The sequence below is a fragment of the Colletotrichum aenigma genome (assembly GCF_013390185.1).
Source record: "Colletotrichum aenigma strain Cg56 chromosome Unknown KSG_Cg56_contig01, whole genome shotgun sequence".
Lineage (NCBI taxonomy): Eukaryota > Fungi > Ascomycota > Sordariomycetes > Glomerellales > Glomerellaceae > Colletotrichum > Colletotrichum aenigma.
In genome coordinates this window covers 1,649,649-1,668,508 of record NW_023500907.1, presented here as the reverse complement: position 1 = coordinate 1,668,508, position 18,860 = coordinate 1,649,649, and the positions used below count along the sequence as shown (strand labels likewise).

Here is an 18,860-nt window from a genome sequence, read left to right as displayed (position 1 = left end):
CAGGCGTGTGGGCGTATTGTAGGCGTAAGTAGGTGAGCGAGGATGTTGGAGGAGGAGGAGGTGGTGGTGGTGGTGGACAGCGGCTGCGGGAGCGCCAAAAAGAGGACCAGGAGCAGGCAGGGCAGAGCTGCAGCAAGTCCCAGTCAGGTAATCCGTACCGTATGAATCCGACAGGTAGGCGCAGGGTGTCGAGGTACCTCGCCCTTGGAGATGAGATGAGCCAGGCAGAGGCGTGGTAAGGCCCCGAATGTGAGGAGGATGGGGGCGAGGCCAAGTATCAGGGCAGGCAGGCAGGCAGCGGGCAGGCCTCTTAGATGTCGGTGCCTCTGAGGTGTAGTGTGTGCGGTGGTGGCAGAAGGACAGCAGCAGCACCTCCCTCCCTCAGATCTTTGGTGGTGGTATCAACAGTACCTAGCGACGGTGCAACAGCACACAGGGCAAAGCAGCGAACGTGGATCAGGATGGTATGAGATGGGATGGGACAGACAAGCCCAGTAACGGCCCCAATCCTGATTCGCTGTCTGCCACAGGAGGGTGAGCTGTAGCTGTTTCGGTGTGCGCACTGGGACGGGGACGGACGGATCACGCATCTGTCGGGGATAGAAAGGGGAGGAGGGGGTGTAACAGCAGGCAGACAGACAGAGCTGCTATTCTGGATAACAAAAAAAACGACAACCCTGTGACAGTGCGGCTGCCCGGCTTGTTCCTAGGCCAGGTGGGGGGCGCAAGGGGCGTGTGTGAATGCAGGAAAGGTGGATGAGGATGGAGTGGTAAAAGATGGGATGGTGAGTTGCGAAATGTGTGTAATGAGAGCAGGCACAGAGGGTGAGAGATGGTAAGAGGGTAAGATGAGGTGTGGTGAGGGACTAGCAGCGCAAATGTAAGGTGACAATGGCAACCTGAAATTGTGAGACCAAAAGATAGGTAAGGTTGGTTGTATTGCACAGATAGATGGGCAATGGAAGGTACCTGAAGGAAGGAGATGATGAGGTAGCAGCTGTGGGATGGGGAAGTGGATGTGGATGTGGACTCCGAGGTTGGAGTGAGGTGAGTGAGGTGAGGTGCCAGCAGCCGGAGCCAGGGAGGCTGATGCACCTATGGAATGAATGGGCGTTGATTTGGGCCTCAAGGAGCCGGCCTTTCGTTGTCGTCTTCTGGGTTGTTCCCTCCTTGTCTACCTGTGCACAAACAGCAGGTGGCTGAAAGGGTTCGATGTAGATAAAATGGGGGATTGATGGAAAAGAGAAGAAGAATGCGTGCTCCCAACTGTCAATGCTGTCTGTCTGGTCTGGTGATGTTGCTGCTGAGGAGCGCAAATCCGACCATATGGCTCGATTGTGCCTGTCTCTGTAGGTTGTCTGTGTCGGCTTGTACCTGTGCCTGTACCTGGCAGGCAAATGGCGGCAGCTGCAATCTGCAAGGTACAGATACAAGTTGGAAGTCCCGAGGGGAGGGGGCCAGAAAAGAGCAGAGGGGCCGGGCAGCTGGCGAGTGAGGTCTGGGCCGGTGTCACGGTGCGGATCCGTAGTGAAGTGAACAAGTGCTGTTGGTGTTGGTGTTGGAGGATAGGTGAGGAGAAGAGGGGGCGGAGGGGAAAGAGGAGGCCTTCGTTAGTTGGGCTGCCAGAAGGAGGCCTGTCGGGTGGGTGTGGATCTGCCCCTGCCATGCAACAACATCAGCTCCACTGGTGTAAATCAGACACGCGCCAGGTGGGAACACATCAAGAGTGAAGTTGGGCAGAGATCACCACTGCCTGGAGAGCCCGGAACGCTAGCACTCGAGGGTTCCACGCCAGCTGTGGAGGCCCTCAGGCTTAGCGGCCATGCGCCCACCGCGGGCTGTGTCGAGTCGCCGCGCTGCTTCCGTGTTCAACAACACCTCCCGTCATTATCAGATTCCATGAATAGAAGCTCCAGCCCAGCCCGGCCCAGTCCGCCTCACATCATCAACATGGCCAGGTCGAAAAGAAGACGAGGAAAATGTCTACAAACGAACCCATCAGCGTCAAATGAATCCATCAACATTCCACTTCCTCCTGCCGTCTTCGCCCTCGGCCCCAATCGCCACAAACGGCCAACATGCGCTGCATGCGGCATGGCAGCGCCGTCAAGTTTGGCCAACCTGGATTAGACCAACGGCTTTGGGCCTGTCCGTCTGTCCGTCACGCACGCACAGATCAGGACCCGGTTGTCTTCTAGTGTCGATTGGGCCCGCGCACGTCTGTTTGACATTGGCGTCGCTCGAGCTATTGGAAGCCATGTCTCCAAAGAATCCCCCCTAACGTCTCTCCCGGCTCCAATGCGACAGGAACCCGTCGTCGATCGAGTTAGACTCTCATGTCAATGAGAAGAATGCCAACCAGACCATTCGTCAATGACGCCTTGCTCGCTTCCAGTGCCAGTCCGCCAGACTCTAGAGCAACGTCAACGCTTTGGATATCTCCTCCCTCTTGGACCCTGTTCGTATTCGCAAGCAGCAGGAACAATACACAGAAATCCCGCCCATGGCAGCATACGCCCCCGGACTCAGGGCCGCCTGGTATGCGTGCGACGGAGGACACGCGTTGGGCAAATTCTTTTTGATTACAGCCAAAGCGTGCCGCCTCATCTTTGATGACCCTTTGCCCTTTTGATGAAAAGGGCGTCGCGTTTTGCAATATCACATGCCTTGTGCCAAGGCAAGAAATGATGCCTCGTTTCGACTCTACAGGGCTGCCCGGCGACCCGATTTCTGAAACACAAACGTTTCTATGGATAGCCATGGATGGGATTCGCCGGGAATGCGCCAATGCCAGGGGTGCTCTTGGTTGCAGCTGCGGACGGGAGCTTTAAACGGCTCATTACCTTATCTCACAGCCCCCTGGATCCGGACTTTTGGCTCGCTGTGAGGTATGACAAGTTCTTCGCTGGCCATTAACCACCTGCTTTATATCGCATTAAGACTTCAAGATTGCGGCCGTCTGTGGATCCCGTCCTTCAGGCATCGATCGCGCCTGCTCGACGGCATCTCCGTTCCCAGATATGACTGTTGCGCTGCACAGATGGTGACAGGCGGAAGCCAACAGCCCCTATTCTCCGAGGGAATGAAGGGGCAATTGTACAGGACACAATGTGGCCAGGACACCGACAGTCGGCGGAGACGGAAGACGGAGAAACGGACAGCCCGGTTCGAACATATCTCGCCTTCCTCTGAAGGCTGTCTCGGCTCAACTCGCTGCGATTGCTTCTGTAACCCCGGCAGGAAGCTGGTGACTGGTCGTTGGTCTGACGGAAAGGAGTCACGCTACTGCACGGTGTTCTGCAATGCACGGGCGAAGGAGACGTTCTAGCACACCATTGCCAGCCTCCGGATGGGTTGAGAGCCAACCAACCGACCTTGCTCGAAGTTTCCTATGGGCCGATGGTGCGAACTGGCCGTTGCCGCAACGCTCCGGCACAAGCCTTATCTCGAAATCGTACCGAAAAACGTGCATGCTCTTTGACCACCTGACTTCTTGTTGAGCAGAGTTAGCAGGGACGAGACGACGGGTTATTGCGCAGAAGATTTGGCAAACTTTGCCGATCTCGATGCCACGTCCCTCGTCATTCACCCCGCGAGCGTGGAAGAAACACAAGACCAATCGTCATCCAACTCTTCCAACAGGGTGTTGATTCATCCTCTTTGATGATAAATCCGAACGTACAAGAGCCAACCCGATGCCAGCTACCATCTGTCAACGGGCCCGGAGCCGAAGCGTCGGAAACTTTCAGATCTCGTACCTTTCGGCGGCGTTGCCCTCTTCTGTGTCGCAAGCGGTAATGATTTCCTCGCAGCCGCAGTAGGTGTCCATGAATTTTCACAATTGGCGGAATAAACTCAAAGGGCTGCGATGGCGTGTGAGCTTCGCAGTTCGGGCCTGCAGATCGGACAGGCACGGAGGTCACATTGACATCGCGGAGCTCTCTGCACCGCGATATGTGTTCCTACAACTACCCCAAGAGCACCACCACTCCGCCCGCCATATGTCAGCAGTAAGGTGCGACTGACGGAAAGTCAATCAGCCTGTTCTCACCGTAACTTGACACTGCGATGAGCAGAAATATGTGATCAACGTATCACAACGAGAACAATGGACAGCCGTTTGCGGTGTTCAAGCCACCGGGATCTGACCCGGACCCATTGAAGTTCAAGCTTCAAGCCACAGAGGGGCGACGACGAGGGAACTCTCATTATCGATCTTACCGTTGGCTGGCTTGAACAAGGCATGACCAACGCCAGGTGCCACCTTGCCTGCTTAGACTCCACCATCGGAGCAAACCAAGTTGCAGACAGTAAGGTACTTGGATTGTTTAGTTGCCGCTCAAACGACTGCGAGGAAAATAATTCAGCATATACTGTGCATCTCGGCGGCAGTCGACTGCGGGCAACATGAGAACATTCCTCTCAGGCGCCTGAAGGCTGTATCTGCGAACGGTCTGAGTGGGATTTCGACAGGGCCAAGCACCTCACTGGTGACGTCCAGACCGAAAACGGCTTAGTCCAGGAACACAACCGACGACTCTGAAACTCGGTAGTGTTTCCTCGACAAGTAATGGCCAAGCCTGGGGGTGGTGGATAAGGTGTGCTGGATCACGCTCACGGGCAGTCTGTCATCCACATACTGAAAAGTATGGCGGGAGCAGACGGGAAAGACCCAGAAAAAAAATTGGTACGCGCACATGGCATCGTCATTCTGCTGGGCCGTATGCCGCCGTCAACCATGGATATGGCCTGTGCTGGCTGTGGACATGAAGGGAATTGCTTCTCTCTTTAAAGTCTAATGCTCTGTAGATGCGCAGGCCCGAGAAGCTTCCAAGACCGAGGCCAGTATCGTCCACGCCATCTCAAAAAGGAGTGCCCGATATGTCATAGTTCGCACCCGAGCATGAGGTCAATCTTCAGGATGAAGCCTGTAGCGGGCTCGACTGTCAGTTGCCGCCTCCCAAATGCCTCTGAATCATGCGCCCCTGCGTAAAGCCCCGATCTTGATGACGGCACTGTGGAAGCTGTTCGGCACTCTTGCGTAATCCTGATCATCGATACAAGCATGCAAAATAGAGCCATATTCCCTGCCGTCGATCTTCGATGTGAAGTATGCTTTTCCATCATCTTGACGTTGGCAGTTTCCATCTAATGCCGTTCTCGCAGTCGGCAAGCCGCCACCCCAAGGAGAGATCTACCCGGCCGTGGTGCCAGCCGACGATGCAAGAAACAAGGCCGGAGACTCTGGGACCAGCCGGATAAAGGCATGTACACCGGTCTGGAAAAGATGGTATCGCAATGCATTATCCAATCCGATACCTTTGTTCGGAGTTTGGCCAAGGTAGATTCGCCCATCTCTCATGCAGGCCCCGTTGATTTGGGAAAGGCGCGCAACGCAGTTTCCCGTAGTCGCATAGCCAAGCAGCCTGGTCTGGTCAATCAGTCACCTGGTGCACCACCGGCCAGCCTCTAGATCGGTTCTGTCAACGATTGGTGGCTAGTCGAAGTCCGAGCGAGCGATAATCGTGACCAATGGTGTTGGAAACGAGAAGTGTCACCCAAGCTTCCAGAGTCAGTCAGCAACATCGGCTTGATGGCGGCAAGGCAGGCGGATAGCTCACCAGCGAGTGCCGTGGTTATTTTTGAGAACACACGAGGCCTCATTCAGCATACATCGGGCCCGAGTGACCTTTCCAGCAGAAACAGCAACTTGCGCCTCGCCAGACGACACAATATGATTTGATGAAAGACGAATGCTCGCTTCTCGGAGAATTTCAGAGGTTATAGGTATCCCATCACAGCACCCGGAAAACGTGGGTCCAGCGCGTCCTGGTCGGTTCGGTGTCCCTTCCTGACGGGGATGCAACATCCTGGCTCGTCAGACGGCGGAACCTGCCGTGCGTCCGGGGACCCAACCGAACTGCCTTACCTAAGCGACACAACTTCATCTCTTTCCTTCTACCTTGCGTGGAGCATCGTCAAATTTTATTTACACTCAAGCCCCAACGAAACCCTCGATCATCTGTCCGTCCCAGAACCTCAAAAATCTGACTCACCCCCAGACAGTACGAGGATTTACCATGGCGGCCCAGTTCGAGAATCTTCCAGACGAGCTCAAGCTGGCCACAGCGGCTCACGTGAAGTACATCCAGAGCTTGGATACTCGCAAAGACGAGTACGACTACTGGCTGACGGAGCACCTACGCCTGAACGGTCTCTATTGGGGCCTCACTGCGCTGCACCTTCTGGGTCACCCTGACGCGCTTCCCCGCGCCGAAACCATAGATTTCGTTCTCTCGTGCCAACACGAGAGCGGAGGCTTCGGGGCCGCGCCGGGCCACGATGCTCACATGCTGTATACAGTTAGTGCTGTACAGATCCTCGTCATGATTGACGCCTTGGATGAGCTGGAGGTGCGCGGCAAGGGGAAGGCGCAAGTGGGCAAGTGTGAGTGCTTGCCGCTTCTCGCTGTTGATTGCGCATGAGATGCTGACATTGAGGAACAGTCATTGCAGATCTTCAGAACCGTGAAAGCGGAACTTTCGCAGGTGACGAATGGGGCGAGGAGGACACCCGGTTCCTCTACGGTGCGCTGAATGCTCTCTCGCTGCTTGGTCTGCTTGATCTGGTGGACGTCGACAAGGCTGTCAAGCACATCGCCGCGTGTACCAACTTTGACGGCGGCTACGGTGTGAGTCCCGGTGCGGAGTCCCACTCGGGTCAGATCTTCACCTGTCTCGCGGCGCTCTCCATCGCAGGGCGTCTGGATCTTGTGGAGAAGGACAAGCTAGGTCGGTGGTTGAGTGAGAGGCAAGTTGCGGCTGGCGGCCTCAATGGTAGGCCCGAGAAGGATGAGGACGTGTGCTACAGTTGGTGGGTGCTGAGCAGCTTGAGCATCATTGATCGGACGCACTGGATCGACCGGCAGAAGCTCATCACTTTCATCCTCAAGTGCCAGGATACGGAGCTCGGCGGCATCTCAGATCGGCCAGGGAATATGGTGGACGTGTGGCATACCCTGTTCGGCCTTACGGGTCTCAGCTTGCTGGGGTATCCGGGCATGGCGGAGGTCGATCCTGTGTACTGCATGCCGAGAGCGGTGACCGAGAAGGCATTGGGAAAGAAGACGCAGTGATGCTGGAAATGCGACGGGAGCAGTTGCTCGGGAGTGGAATTTGCTCGCAATACTTACCTCTTGCCGTCTAATAACCTGCTAATTCCAACTACGATGGTAGCAAGGATACATGGCGAGAGAAGAGCAAAAGTGTTGGCTTTTTAGGGGCTTTCGTTTTGCTACACGCGATCTGCCCTGTGCTAGCCTTCAGACATTTTATTAAACAGGCCTCGACGGAGCCTGAATTAGGGTTGATCCCAATACGCAATACAATAATATATCTTATTACCACTTATCTATCGTTGACCAAGACCTTCAAGAACGGTATTTGTAAGTGAGGTGGAAAATCCACGCGTAAGTGCCGTCCTCTCAGTATACCCACTTGGTCGCAACAGCTGGCTGCTTCTGTCTAGAACACATCTCCCTACGTACTAACGATTCGGTGTTTGTTGTTTGGGTGGTCAGGAGACGGTTAGTCGAGTCTGGTTGCACTCTCAGAAGACTGCCACATCAGAGGAGCTGGGGTGGTAACCGAGGTAGGTAGTGGTGGTAGTAGTGGCCAAGGTTGTAAACACCAAAGTCCTTCCGATTACTTCTTTTTTTTTTCCTTCTCAGCAGCTGAGAGTTCGCCCGCTGACTCTCCTTCCAATTCCAAAGGAAGTGGAGTAGTGGTGGTGGTTGAGGTTGAAAACACCAAAGGCACCTCCATTGCCTTAGGCGGCTCCCCACCAAGCGCCCTTCCTACCCCCCTTTGTGAGAACCTTCAGGACACTGCATGTGAATACGCAGGAACCAGGTGCACCAATACGCAAGCTCGTCAACAGTCACATGCCTGGGGCTCAGGTGAGCTGCTTGAGGTCGGTCTTCGCACCCAACTAGCGCGTCGCGCTCTTTTTTTCCTGTCAACACCACCGGGAGGGAAAAAACAACCCCTCCTCCGACCTCACCACTTCACAACATCACCACCACCAACCCTTCGTCACTCCTTTCTCCCCTCTTCTCCCCATCTGGAGAAGTCGTCAGCAAGACGATTTCTATCCAGTTTTCTCTCCTTCAAATTCTCTTCCTCCTTTCTACCACTGTCACGTACCCTGATTTCTACGACTTGTTTCGATACCGTATCGAACTCCCGCCACCCCGACCAAAAGTCCTGTTACAACACCTATCCTGTCGATATTTTATCACCGAGAAAAACGACTCTCCCAGGCCTTTCAGGTCGTCCAAGAAGCCTCTGTTGTTATTCACAGAATCAACCGAAAACCACTACTGTCAAAATTCTCGCGAGAAGCGGAATCACATCCATCCCCATAGCACCAAAGGACCGGGAGATCAAGCCTGCTGGGTACTAGAGGTACGTGAAAACAGGCTTTAAAGTCTGGTTTTCTATTTTACTTTGTCTGCATCTTGTGGCCTTTTCTTTATGGCTGGCTTTTGGATTTTTTGGGGGTTGATGTTGGTCATTTCCTTGTGTTCTTTTTCGTCTGGACCTGCATTTTGGTCGGGTCATCGCAGTTCATCTCAATGCCTGGGCGATGGGACGACCTGAGTCAAGCATCTCGCCAGAGCCTTGCTTGAGAAGGGTTTTCAGATTGCATCTGCTGTCAGAGCCTCATGGGTTCTGGCTGCGTGGTCTCTGCCCCCTTTCCATATGTTCAAGTTCTACCCCGGTACTCAGTGCTGGTTGCCCGGGAACCGTCTGTTCTTGGTATGCACTCCATCTCGTCAGGATCAAGAGGGGATTGGCACAATGGAGTTCAAGATTTGGAGACTAATGCACTTGGTCTGGGTGGCTCTGTGGTTCCCCAATGCTTTGTATGGACAAACCACTGCCCATAACTTTGAGCATTTGGACCCTTTGAACTTCACAGGGGCACTGTCTTCTTATGATCTCACGGAACATTGAGTAGATAGTCAGAGTGTTGCCATGGTGTCTGGGTCTTCTTGATCCCTTCACGCGTTCCATGAGACTTGAGAAAGCAGGAGCCATTAGCCCTTCGGTCCTGCTCTCGCCTTTTTTTTACATTCAGAAAGGCGAGAGCTGCCTCAGAAGGTGAATATGGGCGTGAGGGCGTCGAGGGCAATTTCTGAAGTTTGCACATAGATAAAAGGAGGGCCAGGAACCCTGATCTACTTTTTTTCCTTCTCTCCTCTTTACACCTGGCTTGGGAATCTTCTTTTCCTTCTCCTTGCCACTATCACCATAATCGTTTTGATCACCAGAGAAAACAGCATCACAATCTTCGCATATACTTACTAACCCCTGCAGGGTTCATTTGATACCTTCGACATATATCAGCGGCGCAATACCCAGAGCAGCAAGGTGCTCAACCGGAGTTTTTGATCAGATCCTGCCTACCGAAGACGGCACAGCCTTGACACGATATCAAGCTTTCCGCGAAGCAAACCACCGAGGAAATTGATTCGGCAAGAGATCCAACGACTCGACTCAGACAATTCTAGCACGGCATCGGAGAACGTTGCTTGCTACCTGCCTTTTGGCTTCCAGCTCTCGGTAAGTGCAGATCACCCCAGGAAGGGACGAAAATGAGGCGTACCTGAGCTCTCAGAGCCAGGGACCAACGGTGGAGGCAGTCACGACACTGGAATTTCATTGCCAGCAATGGCATATGGAATGCACAGTACTGGGAGCACAAGACCAGAAATTTCGAGGTGTGAGGACCTTATCTTTCTCGACGGCCATGGTCCAGTGGTGATCCGGTATCTGGTCCTGTCCTATGAGATAGCGGATGGTCCCACTCCTGTCATGTGATGACTGGACAGCCGCCTGCCATTTCATCCAGGGTATCTGTCTCTCCTGCGTTTTCAATGCAGGAGCCTTCGTCCCTTCCTTCGTGCTTGCTCTGGCTCGTTCTTTTTACTGACGGAAGCTTCATACGCAGGCAAGAACCACGTCGGGCACACGACCGACGACACTCCCTCCTTCCTTCCCTTCCTCGACCTCAAGCAACGTCCCTTTCGGGAAATTGGAACGCACGCAGCTACTATGAACAGCTCGCTGCTTCTTTCTTTCCTGCAAAAATGGCGCCCAGACGTCAAGCAGCTGTTGCTGCCCAGGCCGTGAGTACCACTTTCCCCTGAACTACACACCATCCGGAACTTCATCCCAAGATACCGTTCGTTCTGTCTGCCAATTTTCAATCTCCCACCATCCGCGACAGCAATTGTCTATCTCATCCCCTCCTCCCACATGTCCTGAGCTACTCAGTGTCATCGCTTTGCTTTCTTTGCTCGGCTCTGCCTTTCCCGTGTCTTCGACATCTCGAAACACCAGTCGTTCTTTGCCCACTTGATGTCCACGACATCACAGGGAGGATTTCCTGCCTCTCGTTTTGCGTTTTGGTTACCCCGAGAAACTTATCCAGTTCCCCACCACGCTCGCTTCATCTGAAGCCGTTGCCAGTCAGTCACGACTGACCTCGGAAACCGCCTGAAATGCTTGCAGTTACTGACCATTAGCAGAGTATGGCCGACATCGCAGCCCGTGAGACTGAAGTCGACAACGATATCCCTATCAAGCCTTCCAAGGCGCCCAAGGTGTTGAAGCCTGCAAAGGTTTCCAAGAAGGCCCAGCCGTCCCAAGCCAAGAACGCCGGCAAGGGTTCCAACGCGAAGGCAGCTGTCAAGAAGTCATCCGACGTCAAGTCTTCAGATGGCTCTTCTATCCCTCTGCTCTGCTGCATCTGCTCCAGCCACCCTCGCTTCTCTGACGTTTCTCACTTGTTGACCCATTTGAGCTCCAAGGGCCACCTTCACACCTTGAACACTACGAGACTCGAGTCCCACGCAGACCTCTCCGCCGCTGCGACCATTGCCACCTATGACACTTGGTACGCCAAGCACAATCTCGAGCGTTTGCTCGCAGAGCGTCTCATGGCAGCCAGAGGAATGACCAATGGCAAGCGACCTGGCCAGCACCTAGCCCAGGTAGGCTGTTTCCGTAACCTCCGTTCTTGATTAGATGAACTGACCTCTTGCAGACTGTGAAGAAGAAGAAGTCCCTTGCTGTGACTGTCAAGACTGAGCACGACACCGACGCTCCTTCGACTCCGTCTGCCAAGAAGACGGGAAGTTTCGAGCACCAGGAAGCAATCACATTCTTTGGAGAAGAGGGCGAGCCAGCTGATCCTGGCCCCGACTATGTCGAGGAGGACTACGACACTGTTAGACTCAAGGGTATTATCTGGCCCGGCATGAGTCTCTTCGACGCCGCTACCCCGGATCAGAGGAAGAAGCGGAACCAGCGCAAGGACGCCTCGGTCCTCCTTCAGATGGAGCTTGACTCTCAGGCTGTCACTACCCTCGAGATGGTGGCTAACCTCAACTTGGAGGTTGAGAAGACTCGCAGTGTCTATGATGCCCCTTCCATTGAGGGTACTCCGGTATGGTGCCTTCCAACTTGCTAAGCCCGGAACCAAACTGACAATATCCAGCCTGCCAAGAAGCCTAGAGGTCGTCAGAGACGCGCTGTCACCGATGGCTTCGAGTCTCCTTCTGTTAGGGTCAAGGAAGAGCTAGACACGGACGACGAGGCCCTCGTGCGACCCACTCGTGCCAGACAACTCCGAACTAAAAAGGGTCCGAAGGTCATGACCAGCCCCTCCCCCGAGGCAGACTTCCAAAACTCCCCAGAAAGATTCGAGATTGCCAGCGACGACGCCGATGTCAGTGACCCCAACCAAGGATTTGTCCTAGGCACTGACATGCCTCTTGGTATTGCCTACAACGACAATTCCCATGGCGACGTCGATGCGGACAACGATCCTGACCCGGACAGTTTTGACACGGACTTCGACGAGTCCCAATTTGTGGATCAGATGGGCAACTTCAAACGAACTTTCACAATCCCTGACAGACCTGATGTAGGAGCCGGCGATGTCTTCAGAGACGGCTCTTCTGACCGTATGTTGCTATCATTGCTTCCATCTTCAGCTGTTGCTAATCTGTTCACAGCCCGCCAACCCCCGACCCAGATCACAGATCAAGCTAGGTCGGCTCTTGGCCACGACCTCAAATCTCCTATTGATACGGTATATTGATGACCCCTATGTTGCAGATTCAATGTGCGAAGTCGTATCCCCCTCCAACCGATGAACCCGAACTCAAACCTGACGTTGGCGTCTCCTACCCCTGCTGCGAAGCAGCTGTCGCACCGAACCTACAAAGGGAAGGAAAATAACTGTGGCTTGCAGGATCCGGCATTTGGAAATCACAACTTCTTTGGTGGTCACAACGCTCACTTGAACCAGGCCAGAATGTCCAACATGGGGATGCCTCCCCCCTTCCACAACTTCGCGCACGCACAGGCAATCGACTCTGTCTTTCATCCTCACTACCCGCACCATTGGCCACAAAATGCGCACCACGGATTCAACCCAATCAATGGCCACCCGGATCAACGGAACCTGTACCACCCTCACATGTTTCCCATCGCCCCCAATGTCTTCGACGAGAACGATCCGGGCCAGGGCTTGGATGGCGGTTTCAATGGAAATTTCTGAGATGTACGACTCCGAGGTTTCGTAGCTCGTGGGACCATCAAAGAAAGAGGCGACGTTAGGCAATCGACGTGTATCAGACAGAGGCTTTCATTTTCGTCTTTCATTTTCATTTTCCCTTTTCAAGTACGTTCAAGGCGCCGACCTCTATTTTCCTGTACATTGCTAAATTTCCCAGCTGTTTAAGTAGGCAGGCATGCTGTTGCTTGACCCCGCGCGTTTTCGATTCACGCCTCAGCGATGCGGAGGGTTTCTTCTGCGCTTTCTCGGGGCAATTACGCAGTGCCTCTCGCGAAGGACCAGGAATGAGGCTGGCTTGGCCAGCTTGGCATGTCGAGAACCTTTGGGATGCCGTATATACGGTGGTTCAGAAGAGACGGTTGCCAACTTTGAGACTATAAACTCGAACATTCTTCAGTCGAGTGCGGAGGAAACTATAGTCCTGGTAGCCGAGATCTCGGTTGGTCACGAGATTTCATTCTTCTTGGCCAGCTAGTAATGCCACAGCATGGTACTTAGCAACAAAAGCAATTCATTATCATATCGTTGTGTGATTTGTACACATGGTGGTGTTACAACTGCTCTATGTTTGACATCAAGTGTTCCAACTGATCAGTTTTGCTTTGCAGCACATCGGACAAGAGATGTGCCGTGCCCCGTAACCTCCTTGCTCTTACATCCTGCTCCATCTCTCTTGACTTCTGCGCAGCCACCTCGATGACTTTGCGGGGAATCCGAGCCAGCCGCGCAACGTTAAGACCGTACGAGCGATGGGCGACGCCCTCGCCGACTTCGTACAGGAACGTAATCTCTTCGTCGGCACCGGCATCGTCATCCTCCCTTCCGTCCTCGCCCTCCTTGCGCGTAGCCGTGAAGCGCATGTGGACATTCTTGACGAGCCCCTGGCCGATACCGTCTGCGAGACGCGCGAGGTTCTGGTAGTGCGTGATGAAGAGGGTCAGGCACTTGTTCTCGCGAACGACGTGGTCGAGCACGGCGTGTGCGATGGCGGCGCCGTCGTGTGTCGACGTGCCGCGGCCAAGCTCGTCGAGGATGACGAGCGAGCGCGGCGTAGCGGCGCGAAGGATGCGTGCGGTCTCGGAGACCTCGACCATGAAGGTGGATTCGCCTGCGGCGAGGTTGTCGCGGGCGCCCATGCGGACGTGGATTGCGTCGGCGAGGGTCAGGGAGAATGCGTCGGCAGGGACGAAGGAGCCTATCTGGGCGAGGAGGACGAGGAGGGCTACGGCGCGGACGAAGGAGGATTTGCCGCCCATGTTGGGGCCCGTGATCAGGTGGGCTAGCGGGGATGGGGAGGAGAGCGTGGTTGTGAAGGGGATGTAGGGGTCTGAGAGGGTGTGTTCGGCAATGGGGTGACGGCCCTGCGTTATGGAGATTGTGGGCTGGGTCGGGGTTGAGAGGAAGCTTGGTTTGGTGTAGCCTGGGAGGGCGGCAACACGGGAGAGGGAGAGGAGGCAGTCGAGGGTTGCGAGGGAGGAGACGGCGTCGCGGAGGGGCTGGTACGCGTCTGCGATCTCGCGAAGGAGGGAGGTGAAGGCTGCGTCGCAGGCCGCGGCGAGGGCCTCGCGGTGTTGGTCGCGTTCTTGGATCAGGCGGACGACGGTGGGGGTGTGGAAGCGAGAGAGCTTCTTTGTGCCGGAGATCTTGATCCAGGAGGCCGGGACGGACTTGAGGTCTGTGTTGAGGACTTCGATGAGGAACTCGATGCCGGAGACGGTGACGTATTCGACGGGCTTCTTGCGCTTGATGGAGGAGGCGGCCTCGGCGCGGTGTTCGTCGAGTGATTGCTCGACGGAGACGATGCCCATCTTGTGGTCCTCGATATCTTCGGTCTGTTCCGACTCGCGGAAGAAGTTGTACTTGTCATCCTTGCGGGCGGCTTCCGGGTTGATCTTTTCGAGGTGCGAGACGACGAGGTCGAGGATTTGAGGGAGGGAAAAGATTGCGGAGGATATCAGGGGCGAGGTGAAGCCTGTTTCCTCGGCTGACTTGACGGTTGAGTATTGCATAGCGATGCGTTGAAGGGTCTGGAGGACGGAAAGGAGTTCCGGGCGGGTGCATTTCCCGTAGTAGATGCGGATGAGACTGCGTTCGAGGTCGGTCTTGATGCTGGACAAGAGACTGTCGAGGCGGTCCACCTTTGTAGAAGATTGCTCGTCCAGAAGCTCCTGCACAGCGGCAACACGAGCCTCGAGACGGGAGACGTCAAGCAAGGGGCGGCCGACCCATTTGCGGAGGAGGCGCTGGCCGAAGCGGGTAGTAGTCTTGTCCAGTGCCCAGAAGAGAGAACCGCGCTCAGAGTGATCTGTGGCATTGCGATAAACCTCGAGCGACTCAAGGGTTGTTCCGTTCAGGAGCATGTGCTGGCGCGCAGAGAAGCTGGCAAAGTTCTTGGTCAGATCGAAAACGTGTTCGAGTCCGTACTCCTTGAGGTGTGAGATCATCGCACTAAGACATATCGTGACAGGCTCAGGGAGATGAAGGATGCGGTCCAGGAGAGCGGAGGCGGCAGCGTCTGGGGTCTGCTGCAGCTTCTCGGCGTAGAACTGCGTGACGTGGGAGTAGGCCTCGGCAGCCATGGTCTTAGATCGAGGGACGCGCTCGACGCGGCTGCGGTCGCCAAAAACGTTTGTGCTGCTTCCTGACAGATGACGAATGAGCTTGTCGGAGCCCTTGGTGAGATCGCCCACAATGACGAACTCGCATGGTGAGATGTGCAACAGGCGCGTCTCGATCTCGCTCCTCATGAAGCCGTCCTCGAAGGTATCATAGATGATGTCTCCCGTTGTCGGTTGCACGGCCACTATGCCGACATCGACCTTCTCATCAGTGCCCTGGCCCTTTGACGGGGTTTCGGTGATGCACAGCAGATACCCTCCCGAGGGAGCACCGCCGTCGCCAGTCTCCAGCTCGCCGTTCTCGTCGATGTAAGTGCCCTTGGTGTAGACGTTGGTCAACTTTCGTACGAACGGTGCGTTGCGGTTGTCGCCGGCCTTCTTCAAGGCAGCCGTTTCAATCTGTCGAACGACTCCGACCTTGTGTCCAGCGGCAACTAAACGCTTCGCGTGGACGTGTAGCCGGTGGACTGGGATACTCGCTGACGCAAAGCGGTCCCAGTGTGCTTCCGAGGGGTGTTCATCGTAGCGGTACTTTCCCGGGATACAGACGATGCTGAGCTCCTTGGCGGCAATGCGGGCGTCCTCGCCGAAGAATCGGAACTTGTAGCCAACCTCGACGATGAGGACGGTGTCGAGGTGCTTGCGCTTGATTTCGAGGAACTGAATCTCCATTGGTGTGAGCTTCTTGTTCGCTCGAGCGCCGCCTTTTTTCGCCTTTGGTGGCGGCGGTGCCTCATCTTCTTCGTCTTCATCGCCCTCCTCTCCCTCGGCAGCTTCGTTGTCGTCTTCTCGATAGCGGCGGCGCAGCATGCTGTCTGGATGGCCCAGCTTCTTCACAAACTTCTTGTGGAGCTCCTCCCTGTGCTTCTTCGTCGACGGGTCGTCCTCCTCCTCCTCTTCGTTCTCGTTTGACTCTTGGCTGTAGACAAAGCGTCCTGTCCTACTTCCGGATGCTGATGCCTTCGCCTTGGGCTCCTGGTCAGGTTTCTTCTTTCCGCCAGGGAAGAACGAGCTTTTGCCTTGGTCGACGACTTCGGTATTGTCGGCCTTTGCTCTCTTTGACGTCTTCTCCAGTCCATTGTTCCCCTTATCCGCGTCCTCTTCCAATGGTCTCTTGCGCGAGCTCTCTGGCGACTCGGGCGGGCTGGTCCTGGACTCGGATTGGGACTTGTGGAAAGCCTCGGCGAGGCCATTGACGGTTTTGGGTTTGAAGAAGCTCGTCAGCGAACGCTGCTGCTTCTCGGGGGGCTTCGATTTGGGCGCCATTGTGTACGACAAGCAGATTGGCGGCGCGGTTGTTGCGTGGTGATTGTGAACCAGCTTGGAAAGATTTGGATGGTGATGTCAATTAGGAGGCCCCGGTCTCGTCCCGTCGCGTCTCCAGGGCGTGAGCGCGTTGAGAGGTTGCAGGGGGCCCCCACTGGAGCTCGATGCTTTACAGGGGTCCGCGCCAGTACTCCGCAGCAGGCCGTCAGGGATTGGGTCCCTCATATTAAACTTTCTTTTTACAGCTTCATGGCGTGAAACCGGCTGCATGTAAGTCGCGCGGGAAAAAATCACTCAGATTGCTGCCAGGCCCTTTTTCCATGTCTTTACTTTAGGTTCATTGATCGGATTAAGAGAAACGCAACTCTAGGGGTATGTTGAAAGAAACGAAACGTCTGCTCAAAGCAGTTGAAGACCTCCCTGCCAGCTCTAGAACCGAAACGCCCACCACTCAACTCAGCAACCAACGGAGACCGATTGCGCCGTCCTCCAGGAACTTCTGGCTAGCCTTCAAGTGCGGGTAAACTGCCCAGAAGCCGTGAGGCACACCGGGATACAGGTCCAACTTGGTGGGCACCCCCGCGTCCCTCCACACCTGCTCCATGACCAGAGTGCAATCTCTCAGAGGGTCGAGACCGCAGGCCTGGAAGTAGGTCTTGGGCATGATGCTGCCGAGGTCTGGAGACAGGATTGGGTAGGCGACGGGGCTCGTGAAGTCAGGCTTGTAGTTCTCTGGCACCCTTGTCAGTACGGAACTTTTACAAAACTGCGGGGTAGTCTTACTGTGGATGACTTGGACGGACTCCTTCGTGATGACTGGCGCATGCGCGTTCTGCTCCATGCTCAGAAAGCGATCCTTGTACTTCGCGGGGACAGTTTCCTCCGTAGCTGCAACGGCAACTGACGAGTAAATGCCCGTCAGTGGGGGTGATCGCTGCTCCTTTCCCCAAAGATAGGCGACACCAAGAGCCAGATCTGCGCCGGCGCTCTCGCCGCCAACGAGGAAGCCCTTCTCTGGGTTGATTCCCAGGTTCTTGGTGTTCTCGATTGTCTATGGGCGGTCAGCTTACTCAACTGAAAGCCACTCGGGCTTTGCGCTACTCACCCAGGACACTGCGTCGTAGCAGTCGTTCGCGGGGATGGGAAATGGGTTCTCGGGAGCAAGACGATACTCTACGTTCACCGCAATGCCACCCAGCTGAGTGAAGGCGCGGCAGACGAACGAAATCTCTTCGACGGATCCAATGATGAAGCCGCCACCGTGGAAGGCCACGAAAACAGGACAGCCGTCCCCAGGGAGTTGCTTGGGCTTATGGATGCGGGCAATGAGAGACGCGCCGTCTCTCGTGGGAATCTGGATTTCCTCCTCAACCCAGGGTACGGTTGATGGATCTGGGGCTGCTGCACGCTGGGCTGCGCCGGCCTGGGCCATCATGGCTCTCAGTCCGCCCAGGTCAGTGTCCATTGTCCAGCCACTCACACGAGGCGGGCTGGTTTTGAAGGCCTATGAGGTGTAAGCGGTATGACGGCAAAAAATGTGGTGTTGTCATGTATCACCTCGTCCCATTCGGCAGAAGGGGTGCCAAGTGCTAAGGTCTCCTCGACAGACAGCATTTTGTGTGTGAGTAGCATAGTCGTGAAGATGGATGAGGAGTCAAGAGGAAGATGGTTCTGAAGTTCAATCTCATCAGACAAAGCTCGTGGGGGACTCGGCTCATGAATTTATATCCCACCACTACCCGCGGGGTTACCCAACTGGCAACCACCAACCTCATTAACCAACCAACCGGGCAGGTACGACATGCCCCTTTCTGGCAACGGCGTTCCATGTCCATGGATGCCATGACCCCATCTCCAGGGAAGACAAAAGAAAACAGATGCCAGCTCATAACTTTACAAAAAAACCGTGCACCAGCTCTCGCCAAATTTGCCCATCTCAAAGCGTGTAAGCCAGGCTAGGCTAAGTGCATCTTGCGTCTATCCTCGAATCAGGGGTTAATAAGAGTGCCAGGTGGCACACACCGCTCGTCAGCTGCGGCAGAATGCGGGTCTTCCGGACGCGAGGTCCTTCCGTCTTGCGGGGCACGATATCGGGTCCAATCGGGCCCCTGTCCACAGAGTACCGGCTGTTTTCCCCACACACACCGGACGTCGCATCGCGGCTTATTCTCTCAAGGTCCGATTTATGATGCCATGCAGCCTGCGTGAGACGGGACTCGTTCTGGAGCCTCCAAAAGACCCCTCATAGGCGAAACATGAGACATTTCTCTGACGATGGATGCAAACCATGGTTTTGGCACGAACCTGTCCAACTGCTACCTCAGA

At 55.1% G+C, this 18,860-nt stretch overlaps 4 protein-coding genes across 4 annotated transcripts; 2 read left to right on the top strand and 2 right to left on the bottom strand.

Annotated features, from left to right (window-relative positions):
• Positions 1–6,080: 6,080 nt before the first annotated feature.
• On the top strand, positions 6,081–7,135 carry BET2 (Geranylgeranyl transferase type-2 subunit beta; the record flags this gene model as incomplete). The annotated part of the gene is made up of 2 exons (XM_037315697.1): positions 6,081–6,447; positions 6,507–7,135. 2 exons carry the CDS (start codon positions 6,081–6,083, stop codon positions 7,133–7,135), a joined length of 996 nt encoding a protein of 331 aa, XP_037186265.1.
• Positions 7,136–10,153: 3,018 nt separating this feature from the next.
• Positions 10,154–12,633, top strand: CGCA056_v000435 (uncharacterized protein; the record flags this gene model as incomplete). The annotated part of the gene is made up of 6 exons (XM_037315696.1): positions 10,154–10,192; positions 10,595–11,059; positions 11,113–11,514; positions 11,566–12,034; positions 12,086–12,122; positions 12,189–12,633. 6 exons carry the CDS (start codon positions 10,154–10,156, stop codon positions 12,631–12,633), a joined length of 1,857 nt encoding a protein of 618 aa, XP_037186268.1.
• A 569-nt stretch (positions 12,634–13,202) lies between these two features.
• On the bottom strand, positions 13,203–16,535 carry MSH3 (DNA mismatch repair protein MSH3; the record flags this gene model as incomplete). The annotated part of the gene is made up of 1 exon (XM_037315695.1): positions 13,203–16,535. One exon carries the CDS (start codon positions 16,533–16,535, stop codon positions 13,203–13,205), a length of 3,333 nt encoding a protein of 1,110 aa, XP_037186267.1.
• A 451-nt stretch (positions 16,536–16,986) lies between these two features.
• On the bottom strand, positions 16,987–18,149 carry CGCA056_v000433 (AB hydrolase superfamily protein; the record flags this gene model as incomplete). The annotated part of the gene is made up of 4 exons (XM_037315694.1): positions 16,987–17,267; positions 17,319–17,586; positions 17,641–18,039; positions 18,093–18,149. 4 exons carry the CDS (start codon positions 18,147–18,149, stop codon positions 16,987–16,989), a joined length of 1,005 nt encoding a protein of 334 aa, XP_037186270.1.
• Positions 18,150–18,860: the final 711 nt, after the last annotated feature.